The 25,765-nt window shown below is 36.8% G+C and overlaps 1 protein-coding gene across 7 annotated transcripts in view; it reads left to right on the forward strand.

The window, feature by feature from the left end:
• SATB1 (SATB homeobox 1) overlaps window positions 1–25,765 on the forward strand; it is a 95,990-nt gene that overhangs the window by 64,294 nt on the left and 5,931 nt on the right. For all 7 annotated transcript variants that reach the window (XM_079115157.1, XM_079115158.1, XM_079115159.1 and 4 more), the window contains exon 9: window positions 346–501. In XM_079115157.1, the coding sequence (XP_078971283.1) occupies window positions 346–501 (156 nt within the window). The remainder of the gene's footprint in view (window positions 1–345; window positions 502–25,765) is intronic.

The following is a 25,765-nucleotide window of genomic DNA, read 5'->3' on the forward strand; positions in this document are numbered from 1 at the left end:
TTCCTTTGTTAGGATTGCAATGGAAGGTAATTGGGAGACAATTAGTTTAGGGTTTTCAAGTCTTTGAAACTATTCTGTTTTCCAGCAAACTTACTTTATGGCATTATAATTCCTGGTTGTCAGCTGGCAGTTGCTGTCACATTACAGATGCAATCACCTGTGACAATGTGACTTCCTTAACTTAAGCAATCTGATCTCAAGGCAATAACTAATGTTGAATGACTGCACTGTTGATCACCTTGATCATAAAAGGAGCAACAGTGTCCAGTTTGGATGCTGAGCCTGTGATGCTTCAAAACAATTTGGCCAATGAAAAATGACAGCCATGTTCAAAATGTTTTGTAGGTGAAAACAGCTACTATTGCCACTGAGAGGAATGGGAAACCAGAGAACAATACCATGAACATTAATGCTTCCATTTATGATGAGATTCAGCAGGAAATGAAGCGCGCTAAAGTGTCCCAAGCACTGTTTGCAAAGGTTGCCGCAACCAAAAGCCAGGTAAGAACCTCTATTAGGCATTGGGAATGTTTGTCTGTGATGCCTGTGGAATTTTCATTAACGGAGGTGTCTATTTTCAATGTGAACTTGCATCACTGAGAGGTCACAATCTCTCAGATTATGTACAGAGCTCTGAGATGAAACTGTGTTCAGATGTCATTTATGTTTGCTTGGCTTTGTTTCCTCCAGTAGTCACTCCTAGAATAAGGATTTCTCCGTCTATCCCTGCATCAGTTCATAGTTGCTTTCAGGGGTACATCATAATATATAGGAAGTTTCTTGTTCCGTTCATCGTAGTAGAACCATTCCCTTAAATGATTGTTTCATTGTTACTTAGATGACCTTGATATTTTATTCTACAATAGTAGAGCAAAAGTTACACAGTTTGTCTACAACTATTAGGCGCACTTATTAAAACAAACTGCACACATCTTTACATATTAATGATCTTAGTTTTTCTGTAGATTTATACACTTTACACAAATTGAGTTGCAGTTTGAAAATTCGTCCAATTCTAATGAGTTGCAACTGCATCGATTTGAATTGGAAGTTGCACATCTCTACAAAAACAAGATTAAAACAAAAGACTGTGTTGCCTTTTGTCACATTACTGTCACATATTGATAATTTTTGATCATTTGGAAGAACAAATTCACAGTTGTCTGTAAACGCTTTTCCAAAGCCAAGAATACTTTTTAAAGGACCAGAAGAATACTAAACTTTCTTCCCCTTTGCAAAGGATTTGATAACAGCATCAAGGTGAGATTTAGAGGCAACCAAGGGCTCCAGGTGAGATTTTGAACAACTTGAAATTTTACATGAGCATGTTTTTATCATCACTAACGAACCCTCTTTTATAGAACACCCAGCTTGTTATATAAAATATAACAATTCTGGGAGTATTTATCACATGACATATTTATAATATGATGCCTTTTTAAGTTTTCCTAAAATTTTACTCTGTTGACATTATTAGCAGTACTTAGTGGGAGTTTTGGTTTAGAAAAACGTTGTTCTTGTTTAAGTTATAGGCTGGATGAAATACTTAAGGGATATCTTGGAAATGTTATATAAAAATGATTAAACTCAAGCTGTGGACTGTAAAAATTATAGCTTTATAGGCCACATGCCTGCCTACCCTTCAATCACTGTCAAAGTGATAATTTCTACAATAATATGTTTCTTTTATTGTGAGATTCTAAACATCAAGTGCTGTTTAAACATTAAACTGAATTGTTTATGTTAGTGCTGTACTCAGCGTGTCATACATCAGGCCACCGTAATCTCTCATGGAATGTAAAATTCTGTCATGAATCATGGCTTGTATATCGGAAATTACTGTAATTTTGATTGGAAATTACAGGGCTCTTGAAATGTTTCTAATTATGATAGAATGTTAGAGCCGCTTCAAACCTGTGTGCTTCTTCAGATGTCTTCATTTACATGCCAAGACTCTGCATTAAGGAGAAGTGTCCTGTTCTCACCTCACCCACCCACCCTGCACGTTCTTGTTTTGACTATTTAGTCTAATTATGATGAGGATCTCTTATTTAAATATATATTATCTTGCCTTTCTTTCTGAGTCTACATCTTTTTCTTCCCCTGACCTGTCCCATTATCAAGAATAATACTTCATTCCTAGGAGGACCACACACTTTCCCCAAATCTCTAAACTGGAGAAACTACATGTGCAACATAATACAGGTGCATTATTGTATTTATTATGTTATTATTATGTTTTGAGGTCAGGCTTAAAACAAACAAAAGTTAATATTAAAGCTTTTCAATGCATGTCATTTAGTTAGTCCCTGTCATCTGTCATTTAGAGCAAGCTACTACTGCCCCTTTCCTGTGTCCTTTCTGACGGTAGCAGAGCTCCCTGTGGTTAACAACCCCTTTGCTACCTGTGACCTGATTCTTTCTTTTAAATGATGCTCCTGGACTGAATTACTGATTTTGGAACAATTCAGAAGGTAGTGGCAGTTGGCTAATACTAGGGAATTTTTAAACATCCTTGCTCTTTATTCTTGTCCTTGGAGTTCCTCCTAAGTCCCTATTTCAGCAATGTTGGTGGGCAGCTTCTAAGCATCTGCCACGGTGGCAGATTTTCCAAGATGCCCCAAACTCATAGCTGATTTCCTCCTTCTGGTTGACTAATAATTCAGATTGTAGGCTTTACAGGGAAGCAAACTATTAACTTTCATTTCTTTCAGTAGTTTTTCCTAATTTCTAATGGATTCTAACTTCCTATTTTGGGAATTTTCTCTTAGCTGTTCAGTTTAGGTTAAATTAGTTTAGGTATCAGCACTACCCTCTTTATGAAAATATGCATAAGCATTGATGATTACTAAGACAGCCCAAAAACAGTATCAGTGGCAGGAAATCTGATTAATAATGAAAGGCGATCATTTACTTAGTTTTTATTCTTCTGCCATGATGTCATGTGAAGGAAACAAAAACCAACAAACCAAACAAACAAACAAAATAACCTGCTTGGAATTTTACCCAGCCTTTTCATGGTCAAATTCCATTACTACTTAAATATTTGTTCATACCTTAGATGTATGTGCCAGGGCTTGTCAAAGTGACGCAGTGCTCCCGCAAGATCAAGTGTGTGAAGCGAGAAGAACCAGGGCACATCATCTCAGTCCTACTCCCTCCATCTGCTTCTGTGTCTCTCCCTGGTTGTCTGGGTTGGCCCAACAGTCATCACCTCTTTAAAGCTCGACCCTATCCTGCATTACATATTGTCCACATTTAATTTAGTAACCATGTGAGCTGCTGTTATTTTCATCTGCTTCCACATGAGGGTCTCTGAGCTAATAAATGGTAAAGCCAACTCCAAATTGCACCTTTCTTACTGTTGTCCTGAGGGTTCAAGGCAGTCTCAGTACTGAAGTCCACCCTCTCCTGGAAAAGAGGAATTAGGGACACTGGACTAGTTAGTAATAGAAGCTATGTAAGCTTTCCTTTCTTCATTGGTTTATTCATGGACTCTAGGAATCCAGGCTTTTCCTGCCTGATGGGTATATGTGCTGTAAGAGTCACAGGAGTCTGACTATGTCTAGGTTGTGTCCCTGGCTCCATGATGTTGGGAGATTAGTTAACTCTATTGAGCCCAAGATTCTTTTAACATGGGAGGAGGTCACATGCTACAGTGTATGCAGAGGAGCTCTTAAATTATACAGCACTATACACAAATGGATAACATTTCATAATATGCTAAGTAAGGGGTTCCATACTCTACGTGGATAAGAGTGATTTATTTATCATGTATTTATGTGTCTCAAATACCTTCCATTTTAAAAGGTAAGGCATGCTCTGCTGTGACTAATGCACAGAGTATTTTCAGTAAAAGAAACTCATGTAGTTTTCATCATTTCCCATGTATTATATTCTCTCTTCTCTTCAATGAATAATAGAATTGAGATTGTTTTTAACTCTAATAGAAATGTCTGAATAAAATATGCAAGGAAAAACTGAAGGTAGGCTACTTTCTGTGCTTGGTTAGGAAAGCAGGCTAATGCAAACTTTAAAAAGATGATATGCTTTAAACATAATGTGAATAGCTACAAATGAATACACTTTATATTCTGGGTATTCAAATAAGCAGCAATTTTTCCAAGTGAATCATATTGGAATTTTATCAAACATTTAGTCTGATAACATTCAAATAATTATGAGAGCAGAATTTGCTAATTTTACTGTTTAAAAAAAATAGTTGATTTGGGTAATAACCATTACGGTATCAAGGTTCAGTTACTGTTCATTGGTTACAGTGTTTTCATATGGGAGATGGAAATGGAATTTTTTCCTTAATAGTGGCAGATGTTGGAATCTAATTTTATTCCACAGCAAACCCCTTGAGAGCTCTGAGACTTAAGGTGTGTGTCCAGCAAGGGGACATTAGCAGCGCCGTAGGCCTTGCCTTGTACCTCGGATTGTTACATTGATTTTCATGTTTGCCGAGGTGCAGTTTGCAGATAGTGTGGTAGTGTGGTAAGGGGTAAAGGGCTTTCGCAGAGCAGCCTTGCAGCACCAATGGTGTTTAGAAAATGACTCCTCTCTCGTGTTTCATTGAACAGGGTATTTCTTTGGGGTAAAGGAACTAGATGATGAAAATTTTATTTGACTGAATATACTTGCAGTATAATCTTTTACAATCTTTGCAAGTTATAGGACTCTGGCCACTACAACTCCAAGTAGATCCATAGGTATGGTTTTCAACACACACACACACACACACACACACACACACAGAAAAAAAGATGATTTTGGATTCTATAAAAATAGCACAACTGATAGAAGAGATGAAATCATATAAAGTCTTCTTTCTCCCATCTACTTTTCAGACTCTTATTTTTCATTACAGTTCATGGCCTCTAGGAGAGGGAGGTCAGGAGGAAGGGAGAACCTGTGCTCATTGGGTTCATAGGCTTAAAAGAAAAAAGCAAGCAAGCAAGCATCATTCTCACTTTTAGGTTTGGAAATTCTTAAGTGATGGAATGAATTAAATACAAGTACAATACCTGTCACAAACCAGTGGGGCTAGGAGCAAGGCTAAAAATAATGTCATTTTTACAGCCAGGAATTGGAATCTATAGTGACAGAATCAGGAGTAAAATCTCCAGTGATACTATTTTCTGTATTCCAGCAATTTAGATGGGAAAGACATCTTTTATTTGTTAGAATTAGCTTACATTTCATGGAAGCCACAGCCTGAAGCTGTGTGCTGATTCATTCTTTTGGAATGTACGAGCAACAGACTTTGCTGCAACAAGAACTCACCTGTGTAGCCTTCTATTTAAGGCACACAGGCGGCCCTGCAGACTTGGGAGTCACTGTTTCTGTTATTCCTGGTGCCACATCCTTCTGTAGCTGTCTGTGAGAAGGTGTTTACATTGTGTCCTCAGAGCCCCTTATCTTGGGCACAGGAAGTTTTTCTTCAGCCAGGATCTGAAGAGATACCCTTACACGTTTTCCATCTAGTCCTTAAAAAAAAAAAAAAAAAAGTTGAGTAGAAGAGACCCTGGGCAGGTACAGCTCACATCCCCCTAGATCTGTTTGCATGAGGAGTAAGAGGCAAAGGGAGCATTTGTGGGAGAATCAGGAAAAAAGTAAGACAGCCCAGAGTGAAGCCCTACAATCTCACATCTCAGCCATATGCCCACGTGAAGTTTGCCGTACATTTTTGGAAACTCCGGTGCTGTATTCTTGAGTGAGAAGAAGGTGGAGTTCCTGGGTCTCCTATTTAAGGTGTTCTGCGTTAGCATCCATTGCTGAGACTCACGTCTAAGTGGTGGGAATCCATATGGGTTTCAGTTTTCTAAAATGTTGACCTACCTTTATATTTATAGTTGAATGCCAAACTGGAACACTGAAATTAATGGCTTTTGTGACATACTCTGATAGTCTGAAGGTACATGATTATTTATTACATATTTTTAAAGATCTGGTTAAATTCATGGATCTGATATATGAGCCCATTTCAGATTTTTGACTTCCGAAAATAAGCATAGGTTTTAGTAAATCTAGGGTTTGATCAAGAAGGTCACAGTTATTAAATAGAAAACTTAATTGCCTATAATATTTTTGGCTAGAAAGCAATATACAGGGAGGGGTATTCTGTCTCCCATATACTTGGTATTACCTACTTTATTTAACAAGTTGGACAAAAGATTTTTGGCTATCTTGTCGTTACTTTCAAATAAATTTTTCACTTTTTCCCTCTAAACTTAAAATTGATTAGCTGAAAGCCATAAATACATTTTCTTCTTTGACTCATTTAATAAGTTTAGCTGTTACAAATATAGTCATAACTCGTTGAGCCCAGTTTCTCCCTTTTTTAGAAAATGTCACAAGAAAATTTTTAGACAAGATTTATAGAGACTCCATTTGTAAGTATTGGGCCAACTCTTTAAAGAGAATCATCGTGTGATGAAGGACAAGGAAGGTCACTGTAGGAGAGGCCACTTTACAGTACTTCTGCGTGTACGTTCTGAAGCTCATGTGTGTCAATTATTTGGTATTTATAGAAGCCGCTTTAATCTCAGACCACCCTTAGTCCTAAAGTAGTAACATAAGCTGAAAAGTATACGTTAAGAATATTCCATGAAGAATAATACTCTTTTTGGAAGTTCTTCTGTATTCAATGTTGGCAGTGTAGTGCTTCAGGACAGGACCAGGTAGCCACAAAAATGTGCCCAGGGAATACAGCAAACCAGCTGGGTTTTTAGCTCCTAATGGAGTTAATCTTAAAACTTGATGTCATTCAATCAAACTTGGCACACAATTGTTAACAATGATGTAATCCTTTAACAAACCACCAAATTAAGAGACAAAGTGTTTTCTCAGAAGTCTCAATCGTTGTCTTTTATATTTTTGATAATAAAGGTGGGTTTTATTTTAACTTTATCTTCCTTTTTCCTCAAGTGAGAAATGAAAATAAAGACCCTGTGAAATGAATGAGCTATGAAAATGCATTTATGCAAAATGACAATAGGAAAATAGCTCTGAAAGAGACTGTACTGTTAAAATTCCACGTCAGTGAAAGGTGCTAAGAGAGGCATGGAAGAACTTACGTTGGTAATATGAATCTAATGAAGATTTCTTTTTCTGCCCTATGAAGAGTACCTTCAGTGTCTTAAAAAGTAACCTCAAAGATGACTCATTTTTCTAATTATTCTTGTTATACTTTTACATATGCAGTTCTTTTGCTTGGCAAAATGACACAACTAAATCATAGACCACCCATTTAAAAACAGATCTCTATATTTCAGAGATTAGTAGAAATATAACCACTCTTTATCATTAAATTACCTTGTAAAAAATGCAAGATCCAAACCATTCGTGTCGTTGACATACAGTTGTCAAATCGATTTTTTTCCCCTAAACCTTCATCTACTTCTGCGATGTTAATACAAAAAAAAAAAAAATCGATTCTCCTTTGATTTCTTGATTCCACAATTCCAGTTGTCTTTGTGTATTCTTTTAAAATAATTCCCTTTCAACCAGTATGCTGTAGGAATTGGGTTTAAACACACTGTTTCATAAACTGCCAGCCTCCTCGGCCGCCCCAGTGCCTCTGATTCCGTAAATCAGATCATAGGCAGCATGCTGTCATATAATAAGGTGTCTGATCCTTATTACCAGTTTGTTGATGCACAGACTCCTTCAAATTGACCATTGCAACACATGGTTTCCCCTGAAACTAGCTGTGATAATTAGCGTGGTTCTAATGAGACAGAATGTCACTGATCTTGTGCTGAACTGTCGAGTATCGACGCTACGGATGGGAACTGTCAGAGCCTGCCATCTGTGACAGTGCTTGGCATATTCCAGTGGCAAGGTAGAGCATGCTCAATAGAGTATTTTTAAACAAATGGTCCTTTTCTTGACAAGGGCCCCCGTATTCTGTTCACCTGGAAGAATGTATGACCCAACTTTGTCCTACGCTAAACCCGTTTCAAGATCCAAGTGTGAATAAATATTTAAATCTCTGTTGTGTGTTACATAAAAGAGGAATCTTTTGTTTTGCACGTGAATTTTAAGTGGCGTTCTTTCTCTTGTTTTTAGTTTGTTTGTTTGGTTTGGTTAGGTTTTAGCCTCTCCCAAGTGCCCCATATTGTTGGTTAGTAGTAAAGCAGTCATTGAAGATACTTTTCCCCGATTTTAAAATTGCCTTGTTTAGCAGAGATTTGTTGGGGAGTTGGGGATGGCTCCTAGAGATAAAGCAGTCTGATTTAACAGAGGGAAAGGAGAAATGAAGAAATAGTTCAGAATATGTGTAAGAATACACAAGTCAAGTAGAAGAATTAAAATGGACAGTCCAGTTAGATCTGTAGACTCCAGAGAGAAGTAGAGGTTTTTTGCAACAGTAAAAGTCCAGCGCTGCTTATCATTCCAAAATATGCTTTGTTGCTTTTTATTTCCTCCTCTCTGGCAGACCACACAGGGCTTGTTCTGAAGAACATTTTCACTAATCTGATCAGGCAGCCAAATACGCCGGGAAAACTGCTTTAATGATCCCACTAATTACCTCAAGTCAATATGAACTGTATTATTAGACTGAGGGAAAATATTCCATTAGGTCTCCCCCTTGGGAGTTTCTCCGCTTTGTGATGTCACTGAAGCCTTCACCCTCTCGCTTGTAATTAATTTTATTTACACACGCAGGCACGCACAAGGTCACACCTGCACAACCGGCGCTGGCCAGGGAGCTTGTGGCACTCCGGCTTAATCAGATCTGTCATAATTACCATTCTGCATGTTTCTGACACACGCTGTGAAATATTTCAATTTAACTGCCGCTACCAGCACAACCAGATGTAGTGCTAGTGTGGCTGCATTGGAAATATTATTCCTCAGGATAAACTCTCTCCTCCTCCTCTTTCCTCCCACCCCCCCCCCCTTTACAGCTAATGTGGCTCAGAAGCTGATGTATCCTGTAAATCTCGAATGCAGCGCTAGATTGATAACAGGCGATTAGACAGTTTAACCACAAACAGCTTGTTCATTTTTCACAAATGAAAACCACATGTGGTGTAACTAAAATTTCATGCCCTTTTTTTTTTTTTAAGGGTTGGGGTATGTATTCGTATGTGTTTAAGATGTGCTTAAATAAAAATAAAATAGAGTCAAAAGAAGTGTCCAGAGAAATGGAGTAGTTGCGTAGCTTCTTTCCCAGGTGTTCTATCAAAACCTTGAAAAATTTGTTCCATCAGATTTCACTTTTACACTTTCACCAAAACTCAAACAGGAAAAACGATGTACTCTCCATTGTACTTTTCTTCTGGCAGGGAGCATAATATCTCTTTACCCTATGTCTTTTTCTGTTTTTCTTTTTTTTTTTTTGGTGTGTGTTATACCTTTTATTTGAATGTAAAGCCTGAAAGGATTTCTAAGAATGGGCAATTTTTGTTTCTTCTAAAGAGTAGTTTTTTTTACATTTTTGTTTATTTATTTTGTTTTGTTTTTAGTGAAAAGTTGTTACTCTAGCCTTTATGGTCAAGTACCAGACAAAATGATCCCAGACAGAAAATCTATTTCATAGAGATGTTTGTTGATTCACAGAATCATTTTGAAAGGTAGCGTTCTGTGGAATGCTGGGGATCCCAGACAGAAGATGTAGGCTCAGTAGGTAACCCTATGAGGACAGAGTTAGCACCAGTCTCAGGAGAATCCAGCCATAAAAGAATGTAAAGTGCTGGAGCCATAAGAAATCACTAAGCTGTTGGAAAACCTAACTCAGAGAGAGGGAAATGGGATCAGTGGTGATTTAGAATTGTACCTCTAGAGAAGGTTCCCAACAATCCACTTTAGAGAACATTTAAAACACAGATATAGCCTAGTTAAATGTCTTTTAATGCCAAATAAAATGCACTCTTTTTCTTTTTGTTTTACTACTTCAACTTAGAAGCTTTCTAGAGTTCTGTGATAGTTCTTATTATCTGACTGATAAGAATGTGTTTTCTCATGGAATAGTGAATCTTTTCTTTTATTCTCTTACTTTTAATCCACCCCCCCTTCAGTAATTTTCTCAAATCCTTTTCTTTTTTTCTCCCTTTAATCTGTGCATCCTAATTTTTCACTGGAGCCTGCTTTCCTCTTAACCTAGCTATTTTCCATGTGTTTTCTGTTTGCTCCATATTACCTTCCAACTTTGAAATCTAACATTTGCCCAGTCATACTTTTCTTTTGGCCTGAATATCACTTTAAAGGGAAAATAAAGTATTTGCCTTTTACTCAAAATCTTTTTTTTTCCATCTAAGCTGCTAAGTTCACATAGTTAACTCTTTAGTTAGCCCTTCCTTCCTTCCTTCCTTCCTTCCTTCCTTCCTTCCTTTCTCTCTCTCTTTTTTTAATTCTGACAGTTTTAATCTTACTTTGTGCTTATTTTACAAGATGTCATTATTGTGGAAGATTTGATTAAATCCCCACCTCACTCATCTATCCCAGCATTTGCCTGTTGAGTACATAAATTACCTCGGAGTCTTTCTTTACACATAGGTGAAGGGCACCCATTGCTAATAGTGAAGATCACATTACTCAGTCCCTTGCATTCTAAGATGCCCCAAAAGGGTTGAATATCCATAAAATAGTTGAATGGGGATGAGTTTAAGAAGTGAGAAAAGTAGAAGTAAATAAGCTTATGACTTTGTTTCTAATGCTCTTACTTAATAACCCTGAAGGTATTGCACAGCTACTTTTAAGATATGTGGGGGATAAGGCAGGGTTCAGGTTTATAGAATTTCATAATCACAGGTAGGGGTCACCATTAAAAGGAGCCTTGAACTCTTTGCAAGTGAAAAATTTCACTTACAATGTGAAAAATGTTTTCCTAGTTTTTCATATTTGCCGACTTTAGGTTTTGTATATTAGCATTTCTCTGTGCCTAGCATACCTGTTAATACAAAGAGCAACAGGAAAAAAGAGCAAAGCAGTTGCTATTTAGGGACACCATGATATGTATGCAGTTTGACAGTATTTGATATTCAGAGTACAAGGGAAGAGCACATCTTTCCATTAAGTTTTCTTAGACTACAAAAATTCCACTTTTCAAAGAAAATGTTTTAATTTTCTTTATGGACACTGCTAGATTCCTGTCTAATAAGAGGCTGGTTTCCGTGTGTGCATTAACAACTTACAGATGCAGACTCCGTTGAAATGTAGTTTACAAACTTCTAGCCCTGGCCAACCACCGTTCTCAGCCATTCTGCGGGTATTCTTCTCCATCCCTCATGAAAAGGTGCAGGAAAGAAAACAGGCTCCATATAGTACTCTTTGCTGTCTTCATTTGGACCCACTATCTTCATTTTTGATCATCTTTGTTGAACTCATTAATATCATTTACAGTGTAGCTCACAGCATCTGTATTCTTAGCTGAAATGAATTAGAGGGCCTGGTTCCTGATTATCTATATGAGATAGAAATAGGGTAATGGTGGCTAATTTGCAAACCCATAGATGATTTATGCGACAACTTGTACATGAACCTCATCTTTTAGAGGAAAGCATCAAGACTTGCAGAGTAGTGGTCCCAATTCCTGTGCCAACATGCTGGATAGTTTCAGGCAAGTTGCTTAACCTCCTAGACTTTGAACTTCCTCTGCAGGAAAGTAAAATAGGTCAGGTCATAAGGTGTCTAATGCACCATGCAGTCCTAGGTTCTGTGAGTTTGTGACTGAGACAGGTGTACAAGTGTGAAAGAAGATTCTATTTTGATTGAAAATACTGCCAACAGGTGTTTCAGTCAGGGAATGAGTCATGGAGAAGGTAAGGGATTAAATGGTAAAGCTTAGTTTGGGAGCAGGGCATGCTATTTTGGGGTCTGTAGCCAAGAAGGGTTATTTATGGGTGGCACACAGTGAGCAGAATTGGTTTTGGGAATTCAGTGTGGATTTCACGTTACAGAGTGTGAGATGAGCTCAAAATTGATGTGATCTTCATATGAGGTTTGTTCATAGTTGATTGGAATAGTTAGCAAACAGGGAACTAGCAGAGTCAGGGCAGTGTAGAGCGTGAGACAAGCTGAATTTAGTTGGGGGATGGGCTTACGTTGTTGGGTGGTGATTGCTAGTATAGTTTGATTTGAAAGTCACTCAAGAGTCTCCTTAAATAAGTCATTTTTTTGTTTTGTTTTGTTACCACTGCCTGAAGGTTGATCTCAACTACTGCTCCTTTTCTTGTTTTGTTGGGTTTGGTGTTTTTTTTTGTTTTGTTTTGTTTTGTTTTGTTTTGTTTTGTTTTGTTTTGTTTTGTTTTTGTGTGTGTGTGTGTGTATTGATAGATGTTTTTCTTGGAAGGATAGTATAGTATGTGAAAGATGAAAAGACAGGGCAGTCTAGATCCATGAGAAATCACAAGTTTGGAAGAGGTTAGGGAAGTAGGGAGTTAAACAGTTAAACACAAAGCAAAGGGAAGTAGGAAGGGACAGCCCATTGAAATAAAGCAGATCTTGAAACCCATATTTGCAAGTTCATAAATTGGTACCTGTAGCATTTAATAGCTGTTGGTAAATGTCCATACCCAAACATCTCCTTTAAACCTCAGCCCATTTTACTCATGGTACCAACAGGTGCTACTTTGGCTGACTCATGTATTTGATGCTTTAAATGAAATTCAGATTAGGTAAAAAATAAATTCATTAAGGTCAAGGATGTGAAGGCTATAAATAAAATATACATCTACAAACAGACAAATGCTGTTAGGAAATTCAGCTCCGTCTAGGCTGAACTTTTACTATCTAAATTGCCTTCTTTTTTCCTGACTTGCAATTAATTTTTGTTTCTATGTTTGGAGATTGGGGTAAAAGTAATAGCCTAATGGGTAATGGTTTTATTTTAGTATTTTGATTAAAGAGACTAAATAACTTGGACCCTGGATAATCATAAGGACTAAAGCCTTATTCATCAAGCTTAATTTCTAGACAGAAGTTTTTGTTTATATTTTCAGCTAAATTTAGCATTGTTCTGTGTTGTGATTTGCAGTCGTGAGATGGTTATGTGCTCGGTTATTCTCTACCTATCTCTCCACTTACCATCTTCCCTAGTCACTCTTTCTTTTCCTCCTTTTATCCTGCATTTGACTAGCTGCCTCTGTCCTGTCCTTCATTCTGAAAGGCAAACATTATATAGCCATTGTCTCTTTGAGAAATGAGTCCTTTTAGAGCAAGAACCAGTATTTGATAGCCCCTGGCTCCCAGCATTTGCGTGGCTACTGTTGTCCCCAGCTGCATCCCCCCTCCCTTACCCCTAAGTGCCTGTGCCACAATCTTTATTCCAATCTTCATTCCTGCCTCTATCCTGTGTCCACCCTGCTACCTTATCCCTTCCCACTTGGGAAACCTTAATGTCGTCTTTGTAAAAACTTAGTCTTCCTCTCCTAGCAAATGGACATTCTCAAGGGATACTTTGCTAATCTTTTTTACCTTCAGAATTACTTGGATGGTATGAAGTTAACTAATTTAGAATGCCGATGCTGTATTCAAGGGTTTTAAACTCATTCTGAGTTTGCTATTGGATTGGGAAAACAAAATAGTGTATATATGCTAGTCAGTTGTCAATCAACATCTTTTAAGCTATAGAACCATTGTTTTATGAATGAAATCTCATCTAAAACTGAATTGTATAAATCAGATCAAAGTTCTGTATGACTTTGATTGACCCAGAGATTGAGTAGGGACAGGGACCTTCTTATCATCCCCGCCCTACAACATATGCAAGGTACTTCTCCTGAAACACATGGTATGGAAACCTGCCTTAGGACAGTCTAGGAACTGGTCCACTCCTGATTAACTGTTCTGGAAAAAGGTGTATGTGTGTATGTGTAGACAGATAGATAGGTGGATAGATAAATAAATAGAAGGATGGGGGGCATCCCATTCAGAGATTTTTAACCTACGTCTCACTTCCCCAAGGGACCATGAACTTGGTTGAAAAAAAGAAATGTATCTTTATTGTCTTATTGAAAGTTGGCATTTTATTCAATTGTTACCATAAACAACCAATCAGTATTAGTAATGCCTATGGATTTGTCACCAATTAAAAAAAAAAGTCACAGATATTTTCATATCACATTGGGTTACTGCAAGTATTTTGAAATATCATTTAGGCTCATCACTAAAAATTGCAATGTTATTAGATCTGTTGCTCAATCTTGTTATTTAGTGTGTTGATAAAGAAGTACATCTATTACTATAGTAGATTGGTTTATTCCAATCTACCCCCAGCCTTGCTATCCAAGTTATATATAAGCCAATTCTGTATTTAAGTATAATTAATTTTCTTTGTAATTTTACAGATTTTATTTTGGGCATCCATGAATTTCACTAGACTGCTAGACAGGTCTGTGGCACAAAAGAGTTGAGATCAACAATTGGATAAATTGTGCAGAGGAAAAATAATGTTTTTTTTTAAACATGTTAGCAGAGGAATTCTTGAACGTTTTTTATATATAATTAGTTTTTTGCTTTTTGGTGTGCTTACTCTTCAAGTGCCCTTCACTCAAAGCACATAGGCAGGGATTACCCTAACTGCAGTAACATTTAAAAACAAAAGCAGACATCCACCATTCAGATGCCCACATGTGGTGTTGGACTTTGTGAGACAGTGCCTTTACCCCTAGACTAGAAATTATTCGCCAGTTGGACTACACCTTTAATATCAATTTAAATCTGAAATTTAGATAGTTCTTACCTCACTGGTTAAGAAGTGTTGACAGAAATGTCTCCAGTATATCTGTCCCCACATCTCCTCTTAGCCTGCATAATAGCTGGCGCATAGATGGCACTCAGTAATTATTTGTGGAAGGATATAATAATTCAGAAGCATATTTCATGTGCTTACAATATTTTACCTAAAGAGGAAGCATGTTTGTAAGGGAGTTCTGAAGGAACTGTGGGAGGAGCAGCTGGGGGGACTCTGGACAGAGTAGGGTCAGTCAGCAACACTCCTGCCTCTCCCCACTGGGGTGTCTGTGTTTGCCTTTCCAGATGTGAAATAGATCAGCAACTGAGAGCTAACTGAGACAGCCTGTACAAAACCTCAGCTTCCCTTGTCTCCTTTTATTGGAAAAATTATAACCCCACCATTATCACCAGGGCTCACATCATACGTCTAGAAATATTTATGTTTTCTGTTTTTAATGCCTACTTGTGAATCACAAGATTTGACTTTCTAAAATTAAGCCAACTTCTTATTATCAGGTTTGCATAATGGATAAAATGATGTGAGTTTTGGCCACAAAAATGGGCGTTAACTCTATCAGTAGAATCATAAGCAAGTTGGGAACTCATAATGACCCTGCTTGATTGTTCCTCTCAGGATGTGATTCCCATAACTTTTACAATCCCAGATTGCCTTCTCCTGGTTTTAAAAATTCTTTGTTATCTCTCCTAGAACATCATAGAGGGAAGATTTAAATTTTTAATTCCCAGCCTCGAAATATGCATAATGGGGAGTATAGCTCATTTTAGAAGATATCTGCAGTGTTGAAAAGTTTTATATAAATCAATTAAAATGCAGTACAGAAATTTTTGTTTTAAAACAACCTAGTAGTAAATTATTTTTGTAAGCAAACAAACTCCCCTATCAAGGTAAATCATCTCCTAAAATTGATTCATTTTATGAGTTCTTATTTTTGTATTTTTTTTGTACATGGCATATACAAATATTCTGCCACATTTTTTAAATGATCATAACTATGAATAGGAAAATACATACTGTAAATTTGTAATACTGACACTAGGAAGCAACACGGTAAATTTACTTCATAAGAACATGTATTCATTTGAGTTGAGGGTTGTGGGAAAAGCAAAGTTCACTGTCTTAAGCTACAACCCCAGCTTGATAAACTCCTTTTTAAAATGATCACATGTATTTGCCTTTGACAGAGGTTTCATTGATGCTTCTCTGCCTCCTTAGATCAGTAAACTGATATAGCATCATCATGAATTTACCCTGTTGGGCTTTGCTACCGTGTATGAGCCCCCAGGAATTAAAGAGGTGTGCACAGCTTTTGGCCACTTGCTTAGTGGCCCCAATTGTGCCATGTGTACATCTCTTCCTATCCTCCAGTTTACTGCCACTTCACTTTGCTGCAGTGACTCTTTTGCCATATTTTTGCATTTGCTATTGAATTTTGAGCCTCCGGATGTTTCCAGGTCCCTTGGAAGAGTTTGCCACTCAAAGGGCAGTAGGAGTGGAAGAAAAGGAACAAATCCAAGAGATGTTCCAAAGGAGTAGAATTGATGGCAAATTATGATTGGTATGGAGGAAACAGACAAAAAAACAGATCTTTAATTAAAGTCATTTGCTATATATTTTTATTGCAAAAACAATACATAGCCATTATAGAAAAATCAAAAAATATAAGCTAAGGAAGACCATAAACATATCCATAATTCTAATCACCTATAGATAGCTGCTTGCAATATTCTGGTTTATTCTTTTTATATGCACACCCATCACACATGTACTTATATATATATGTATGTATGTATGTATAGCTATATATTTGTGTTCATATATGTCTTAACATTTGTTTAGTTACATGAATTCTCCATTCAGGAGATTTAGGTTATATTCAGTTTGTGATGTCACAGATTAATTCAGATGTAAACATTATAGTTAAATATTTGTACAAATATTTCATTGCTGTTTCCTTAGGGTAAACTCTCAAAAACAGGATTATTGGATTAAAAATTTGTTTACAAATGATCTTCATTCTACCTTTTCACATTGCACTTCAGAAAGATTATACCAATTCATGTTTCAAATAACAAATTTTCAGCCTACGTGAGTAGGTGGATAGCAAAGTTATTAACTGAGTTAAACTACCTAGTTTAGGAGGAAGATATTGGGTTTAGACTGGAATGTGGCAACTAAATTATCTTCAATAACTTCTTAGATTCAGGTCCCTTTGGGAAGAAGCAAGTGTGATAATGTCAACACTAATAAAAACAATAATAGCTGACATCCGTCATAACTGTTACCAACTGTCGGGCCCCTTCCATCGACGATCACACTTAGTTCTCACTACCCTGTGAATTAGGTGGTAAAATGGGACCCCATTTCACAGAGGAGGTAGTGGAGGTCTAGAGAATTTGAGTAACCTGCCCAGGGTTAGGGGGCTGATAAGTGGTGGAGTAGACATTCAAAATCAGACCCAGGCTGCTTAAGTAGACTTTAGAAGACAAGAGGTTATCGTAACTAAGTTGTAGCTTCAAGAAATTATGGTAAGGAGTTAACTGTAGCAAAAGAGAAGGAGGCATAGTCACTTCACAAGCATCTGGTTTGATTTTGCCCAGCGCTTAGCTAATCCAGTCTCCTCTCTTTTTGTTTCTCTCCATCATTCACCTGACTTCTCTGAATATTGCCCCTTCTTCAGAGCCAAGCGGTATCACTCTTCATGCAAGAAAGGCTTCTTGACTACCCTATCCCATTGCTTGAGGTCTGCCCATCAGTGACCTTTTATCACACACATGTATATGCTTGGGACTAGGAGTTTCAAATGTCAGATCTTCCCAAATAGACTGTGAACCATTTAAGGCAAGTGCTTTTCAGTCCTTTCATGAGAACTTTGGATAACTATCACGGGACCAGGAATTGGGCAAAATAAATTTTATTTCATTTTTGCCACACACTGTTCTGTGATATTAATACTATTTATTCATCTCCACAAATTCTCAGAAAGGTAATTTGCTCAAGTTCATGGAGTAAAAGAACAAACTACAATATAAACCTTTATAGGTATGCAAAGGTGCTTGAGCATAACTTGAAGGAGCAGTAGATTTGGGTGGCAAAAGCCAGAATTAGAAGCTTTCCCATTAGAGAAAACCATAAGAGGTAAGTAACCAACAGGGCAGTGTTGGACAATACTGATAAATAGTCCAACATAGTAGGATGTGAGCATGATTGGGAGTAGTCTTGAATGCAGCCCTGGGGAATGAGCTTTTCCCCTATGTTGGGAAGTCCCTGAAGGTCACACTGAGCCGTAGAATAACTACAGGCACTTTAAAAGTAGAAGACCAGTGCATTGCTTTTCTTCCTGGGATCGAATCTCCAAGAATATCTCAAAGATGGTTAAGGGGATTCAAGAAAGCTTAATGAAACTTGCATATTTACCAATCAGGAAGTTCCATAGACTAAATGAAGCATGAGATGAGTTTGCTTTTTGAGGAATCACATCAACTCTCTGATGGCAGTAGCTCCCTGTTCATCAAAGCTCTAGTGATGTACTTACCCCCCCTAAGTTAAGAGAGGAAAAGGAATGATTACTTAAATGCTTTTCTGCTCAGGAATCAAAGCAATTTTCCACTGGAAGTAGTTAAAAAGAGTAGTACCTACGAGATTGTTCAAGGAAGATATGCCCCCAGTTTAGACCAGTCTGTGGTGGGCAGAGTGGAAAGAAGTGGACAGTTCTTAATGATAGAAGCAGAAACTAAAATTAATGACTGTGTTGTAGCATGAACCTTGGGAGTATTTTCTGTTTTTAAATGATACCATCTGTGAAGATCGAGGAGGAAATGAAAACTTAAGATTTGAAGACAGAATGTATAAAATGTTAGGAATCTCAGAGCATATCACTGAAATTTATATAACATTAATAATATTTCTTTGGTTGAGGGAAGAAACAGGTAAATTCTTTTTTAGAGTCTGTAGTCAAGTATCAGACTTATAAGCCAGATATTTTCATTTTGTTTCAGCTTTGAGAAACCTATCCTGAATACAAGTTTGGACTATATGTAAAAAAATAAACTTTTAAATCAGTATTTTCCAATATTTAAAAGTTAGACCTTCTTTGTAAATTCCCTATTTCAGTCAAATTAAGAGATTTATTTTCTTGCTAGCTAGTTTAATAAATTGTCTAGGATTTCATACTTTTATCTTTATTCCTTTTCTCCCACTTCTCAAATTTTCCCTCCTGAAAAATATCTTTTAAAATATGGGATTCCTTTGCCCAAGAACCTTTTGAAGTAAGAACCATGTGTATGTACGCTGGCCAGGTTGTCATTTGATAATCTTGTTATGAGCAAAACAATTTGTAGCAAATCCCACCCCCCAAACGCCACTGCCTTGAAATTGGTGGCTTACAGTAGGTAGAAAAGAGATACACGTAAAAAACCATAGAAAACCAACTATTTTAATTTTTTTTATCTGATTGAGTTTTAAGTGAAATTGAAAAATAAAGATAATTTACTGGGGACTCTGAATATCTCTTCTAAAGCCACTGAATTTTAATGGACACTTTTCCCCAAGTTGTATAAACATCATTTTTTTATGTTAATAATAAACCTCCAGAAACTCTGCTAAAGTTGCTTAACCTCTTAATGACAAAGTGACAAAATTGACTCAAGTGAGAAATTTCTGTGTAGTCATTTTGTGTACTATTATTTCCCCAATATTAGAAGCCCATAGATTTTTGGCTAAAATAAGAGTCCCTTGAATAAATTGGAGGACCTAGATGAGTTTAAAAACACTTTCATGGTTTAAAATAATTTAAAACATTTTCTTTATTACATTTTTTTTTTCTTTTTAGTAGATATAGGTATCAGAAACCACCCTTTGAAAATAAATATTTTGGGGGATATATACACACACATGCATTTTGAACTGTATTTCTTTTTAAATGCATCTTTGAATAAAGAGACTGTAATGTGCTACTTTTAGAGTAGAAAGTGCATTTGCTTGTGTGCGTCTGTTCAAATTTATTTCCCATGTTTTCTTGAATAAGACCAATGTTAACTTAGCGGGAAAAGTTACTCCCAGTGCCTGCTGAGAGTCTCTTTGCTTTACACAAAGTAGATGTTATTAAACTAGGAAGAAAGATGAATGCATTGCCTACTCATTCCATGGAGGAGAACATGTATCTTTATTAATGTAATGGTGGGGGCCTCTCGTTATGTTATAGAATAATCTGCTTTAGCAAAGGTTTTCCTCCTAAAGAACTTCATAACATTTAAAGGTTAATATGTTAGGTAAAGAACAATATCTTAAGACAGGCATTTTTATTACAGGACATGATGGAATCATTTTTATTAAATTATATGATGATTTGAATGGGGAGGAAGAAAAAGTGCATCGCTTGATGCCCTCAACTTTAATGCCTTTAATCAAATAATGATCTTCTGGAAAATAGTTGATTTTAAGCATTTGGAAAGATCAATACCACTTTGCCACCAAAAAACGGCCTAGATGATGAAATTTGATGTATTTAAAGTATCATTTCACCCTTTTAACCTAGTAAATAATTTAAAATGCTTTCAGTATTGCTTTGCTGCTGTTCTGTTTCTCACTGTTCAAAGTGTTAGGTTTGTTTGTGAGAAGAGATTGGAAGTTGGTGTGCAAAGCATTCAGGACTCACACCTAGAATCAGACTTGTTCCTCAGTTAGGTCTTAGGCGTCTCTGCATTAAGCGCACCCAATTATATGTTTAAATACTACAATTGAAGGACAATGTATATAGAGCATAAAAGGTGTCAAAGTAGAACCCTTCTTCAGTGTTTTAAGTGTGGTTTAAAACATCGCTAGTCCTGGTACATCTTTTGTGGTATCATTAAACCTAGATGCTCAAGGTGAAGGATTCGGTAGCTCTGACAATTAGAACCCATACCCCTCTCCATCCTGCTCCCAGCCTAGCTTACAGAACACTGGTATGAAATTACCCTTGAATGCCGACAGCAGCTTTGTAAATAAAAAAAAAAAATTGCCCTCTATTAGCATGTTTGTGGGCAGATTAAAAACTGTCTTCATTAGCATAAGTAACACTTACAGATTCTTTTAGAAGTAGAAAATTATTTGCTGAATGATAAATTGCTAGCTTTATAGTTAGTTGTTGTTGAAAATGTACTCATTCAAAATGCCTGGTGTAGTTTAGTCTACAATGCTGAATTTTTTGTAGAGGTACTATTTAATGGATTATGTACTTAATCCTTGTTCCTACTACTTGCAAAAATGTAATTCATGCTTTCTACAAAAATGTTTGTATCAAATAACTTTCCTATTTAGGTTGATTTCTTTTAATATCATATATTAGTATACTATATGCCCCAGAGATTGGAACAAAATACTCCTGCAAATAACACATAAAAGATGAGGGGGAGGGGAATAAATACAGACTATAAAATGTTTTGCTTTTTAGAGCTCAAATTACCATTCTATTTTTTTAATGTATTTTTCCTTCTTAGTTGCAGCAAAAATTGTCATTTTCTTTTGCTTTTTCTAGCTCTCAGTTTTAGAATGTATGTGTACATAATGATGATATATATAAATATATGCATATTGTATTAAATGATTTTGTTATCTCAGAGAATACCAAAGTCTGTTTTCCTCTGGAAAACTAGTTGTGTTATGAACTCTTACCTTTGTCACAGACCAGGTTCTGTAAGGGTTCTGTGTGTGAGGCTTTATAGGTACAATAAATTCATTCATGAAAGGATGTTGCTGTCCCAACTCAATTAAAATCATCCGGCACCCCTTACCCACTAAAATGTTAGAAGCGAATTGACTTGAATTAACTGTTCTAAAAAAGAGTGGGGTGGAAATCAGAGATTGAGCTTGGTTGGAAATTAGCAGCTGAGAGATGAAGGTGCCAGGATTTTTATTTAAATGTGGTACAACAAGATTCTGTCAGTAAAGCACATCATTAGAATATTGAGTTTAGAACTGCTAATTTTTCCTTTAAAATGAGCATACAGTCATGTGTTTCATGGACCATAATAAATTGCCATTGTGTTGTCATTGAGTTTGTTTTGCTTTTTTGCAGTACTGGTTTGGCAGGCATTCTGCATTTTCTCTTTTCCTTGTTTTGTGTGTGTGTGTGTGTGTGTTTTCCTCCTCATTCTTACATTTCTTTAATAGATCCCTAACCAAAACCGGTCAAAAGAATGTTATTTATTTCAGTCTTAGGTTTAGCATCTTTTGCACCGTTTTCTTGCTTACGGTAGCAAAGACATTTGCAGATGGTTCTTGGTTACTATAAAGTACATAACAGTATTTCCTTTGTGGCAGATGGATTTAAGACTTTTAGTTCTCAATAAATGTAGGTTTACAATACATAACTTTACAGGATTTGTGTTGTATATAACAGGTTTGAACATATTATCTCAGAATTCATCTGCATGGCATTTTCAGCTTATTCAGGGTCCTGCCAGTTTTTTTAAGTAATAGGGGGAGCGCTGTGATTGATAGCAACAGCTCAAGGCGTGATTTTGAATAGAAACAAAGGGTTTAGAACAGAAGGTGTCAAATTAAACTTTGTCAGTTTGAAAAGTAGTAACATCCTGAAAGTTTTACTAATTTATTTACATGTGGCTACTGTTTATATTTTGCCCTCTTTATATGCAGTGTAATGTTGCTTGGCAAATTTACTACATTTAAAGTTTAGGTTGTTCCTTGTACCATTTTAGTTTTCTTAGAATGGATTCATTGGTCTCATTATTTTGAGGCTGGGAGGCCCCAGCCTTTTTCTACTGTTCAAAACAGTTGTGATCTAATTTAATTTTGAGAATAGTAGTTACCATTTTTCCTGTCTATGGTCTTACAGGACATCAAGTCCCAGGGACCAGTCTTAAAAATGTAATTATATTCACATTTTGCAGCAAAGCACCACATTGCATTCCTTATCTCTCTTCTCCCAAGTATATCTATACAGTTATCACTTAAAGACCAGCATCATACTTTGTGGAATTATTTGTCAAATATTGCAAATGTTCTGACCTAGGAAAAGGTATTGGGGAATTAGAAAGCATGACTTTTTCAGTCATTTTTTGCAAAACACGGATCAAACTACTGTTGTCATTAATGGCATAACAGTCAATAGGATTTGAGATCGTCAAAATATCTCAAGGTTTTTTTTTTTTAATTTTAGAATAAATTAACCTTATTTTTTGCCTGTAATGTGGGAATGAATCAGTTTCTTTCTACACTGACAAAGAACTAATGTGTCATATTGTCTGTTTTCCATTATTTCTTAAGAGATACACACATTGGGAAAAGTTACCCCCTCCCCTCTTGTTTTTGGAATACCCTTGTAGAACTAACAGTTCCCAGCTGCACCGTTAAATATTTTTCTAAGAAGCATCTGATTTCAGTCTCTTAAAATCATCGTGTCTCTTGAAAGGCTAGCGGAGACATGCTTCAGCTTATAATTCATCAAATTATTTTTAGATAAGGAATTAGAAGTATTATTTAAGGGCAGAGGTTAATAGCAAACTACTGGAAATGTTATGTTAGTCATGGGCAATTAATAAAAATAAGGATCTGTCTCGTAAGTGTAGAGACACAGAAGTGACAATATAAGCAAAATATTTGTTGAATGAGTCAGGGCTCTTTTTCTGAAATATTTGTTAAACCAGCATGAGTGTGATTGTTTAGGAATTAGCTATCATTATTAGCCATTTTAAAAGAACTAATGATTTTCTTTTCCAAAGAACATCTGTGATCCACATGTTTTTTCACATATATCCAAGTGCTAACTGATCTCTGCATTACTTTAAAAAGTTTCTAAAGGATGTGAAAAATCATTGGAGTTTTGCAGCTCTCTCCAAGAAGCTTTTCCTACATGAATCGTTCTTAATTTAACTTTTAGCAATTTTTAGTTACAAGCATTTATTTCTAAAAAAAAAAAAAATTGTAGAAGCTCAATGTTTAGCATTTATTGCAGTAGCAGGATACTAGCTAAGTTAAAAAAAAATCTTTTCTGCTCTGTTCTTGATGAACCTCCTAACTTCTCTTGAAAGGTAAATAAAATCAAATAATTTGTGTTCAGGGATAGAGATTCTTCTATCAGTGGTGATAGCTGAAGGATACAGAAAGGAAGAGAACAAAGTCATCTTGAGCATAGTTAATAGTCAAGCCCACAGGAAGATACATATCTAAAACCACTCAGCAACAAGATTTAGAAGTATAGTGTAACAAAACAGCTTAGATATAGGAAAATATATGATATTTTCATGTTTTAATACAGATAGCAAATATTTACGCATAAAAGCTAAATAAACATCTCCAGGGTAGCCTATGCAGGTGGTTCTCCAATACTACAAATACTCAAACACAGTTTTGTAGTTAATATTATATTCACATAAATAGAGCTGAAATATCTTACAGTATGCTGGGAATAGCCATGGAGTTGCTGTAGTTAGGAGAGAACTATTCTCAGCGATCAGGTCATGACAGGGATTTTTTTATTTAGCTGACATTCTTTCAGGTGAATTTTCAGTTTGCTTCTTCCTCTCTTCACCTTGAATTATGTGTCCAGTGGCACTGAATAAGTGCACAGTTGCATGGCCATCACCATGTTGTTTAGTTAAAAGAGCTGTTGAATAAAGAATCAAAACTCTCTTAAAAAATTTAGTATATCTCAGAGTTTGTGGCCATCCCTTTTGGCTGGTCTGTATAGGTGAGCCTTGAGAAGCTGAGGTATTCGTCACCATTTTTTTCTTTTAAAAATCTCTCAAGTAGGCCATTTTGGCTTCTTTTCACTGTATGTCACAATCAAAAGATTTCCCATGGAACTAAATTGCTTGAAATTTCCAAGAAACTCCTTTGTCCTAAGTCAGGTTCCCTTAAAGCAGAGCCCGAATTAGGAATCTGCTGCTGGTGGTTTGAGGAGGACCTGGAAGGAATGAGGGAAAATAGGGCAGAGGAAGAGGTCCAGTAAGAATGTGGTCCTAGGGCTCAGGATGTAGCTCAGTGGTAGAGCCCTTGCTTAGCATGCAAGGCCCTGGGTTCCATCCCCCAGCACCGGAAAAAAAAAGGAAGAAAGAAAGGGTGGGAGTGGGGAGAGGAGGAAGGGAGGGGAAGGGAGGGAGGGAAGAAAGGAAGGAAGGGGAGGAAAGAGAGAGAGAGAGAGAGAGAAAGAAAAAGAGTGTGGCCCCAGGTGAAGTCCAACCCTAGAATGATAGGGGTGGAGCAAAAGAATGGGGATGACCGTCTCCAGAGAGAAAGTTGAAGCGCAGAGCAAGTTGTCCTCTTGAAATAAGGATTGAGACTTTGCACCACTGGATTAGTAAATCGCTGGCCACTCCTTGGTGAGAAGGTCATTGGGGAGATGGAGCAATCTTCCAAGCATCTTCAGGTGAGATGGTTTCAGGACATTTCTCCAGAGAAGAGTTCAGCGGAGAGCTGTTAGGTGAGAGGCCAACTGCTGAGGTCTGGCTACCTTGGCTGGTGGGAGTCTGGGTAGGTCACCCCATTGCTCCTTACCCCAGTGCTAGGGTCCATCCTGGCAACCAGGATGAATGTGTGAGATGGTGACTGTCTTGGACCATTCCATGCCTCATAGATAACCTAGAATCAAAACCAGGGCCTCAGAACACACCAGGGAGGTTCAGATTTTAGCATTCGTTGGACATTTCCTTCTCTTTTAACTCAGGAAGCCTCTTAAAATTCTTGCCTGAGCAAATCATGTGCTCACACTGCCACAGGCAGAAAACAGGACTCTGAGGTCTCTTTTTGGAAAGTTCTTTTCTTAGAGAATTCCTTTAATGCTCATTCTAATCATAATGCCTAAACTGGACACTATTCTTGATCACACAGCTGCACATGTCTCTCCTCTGCCGTACATACACGTACACAAATATACATGGGGTTTTTTTTCCTGTAATTAAAAAGTATAAGCTTAGGAAGTCCTTTTATTTCTAGGATCTGTTCTACCCCTTTTTAAATACCTGCAGTGTCTTCAGGTGGCCCCCATCAGACAAGAAGATTAAGCAAGTATAGAAGCACACTTATTTTTGCTTTTCTCCTATTTCACATATTGCAAAG

This window comes from Sciurus vulgaris (assembly GCF_902686455.1).
Source record: "Sciurus vulgaris genome assembly, chromosome: 16".
NCBI classification, from domain to species: Eukaryota; Metazoa; Chordata; class Mammalia; order Rodentia; family Sciuridae; genus Sciurus; species Sciurus vulgaris.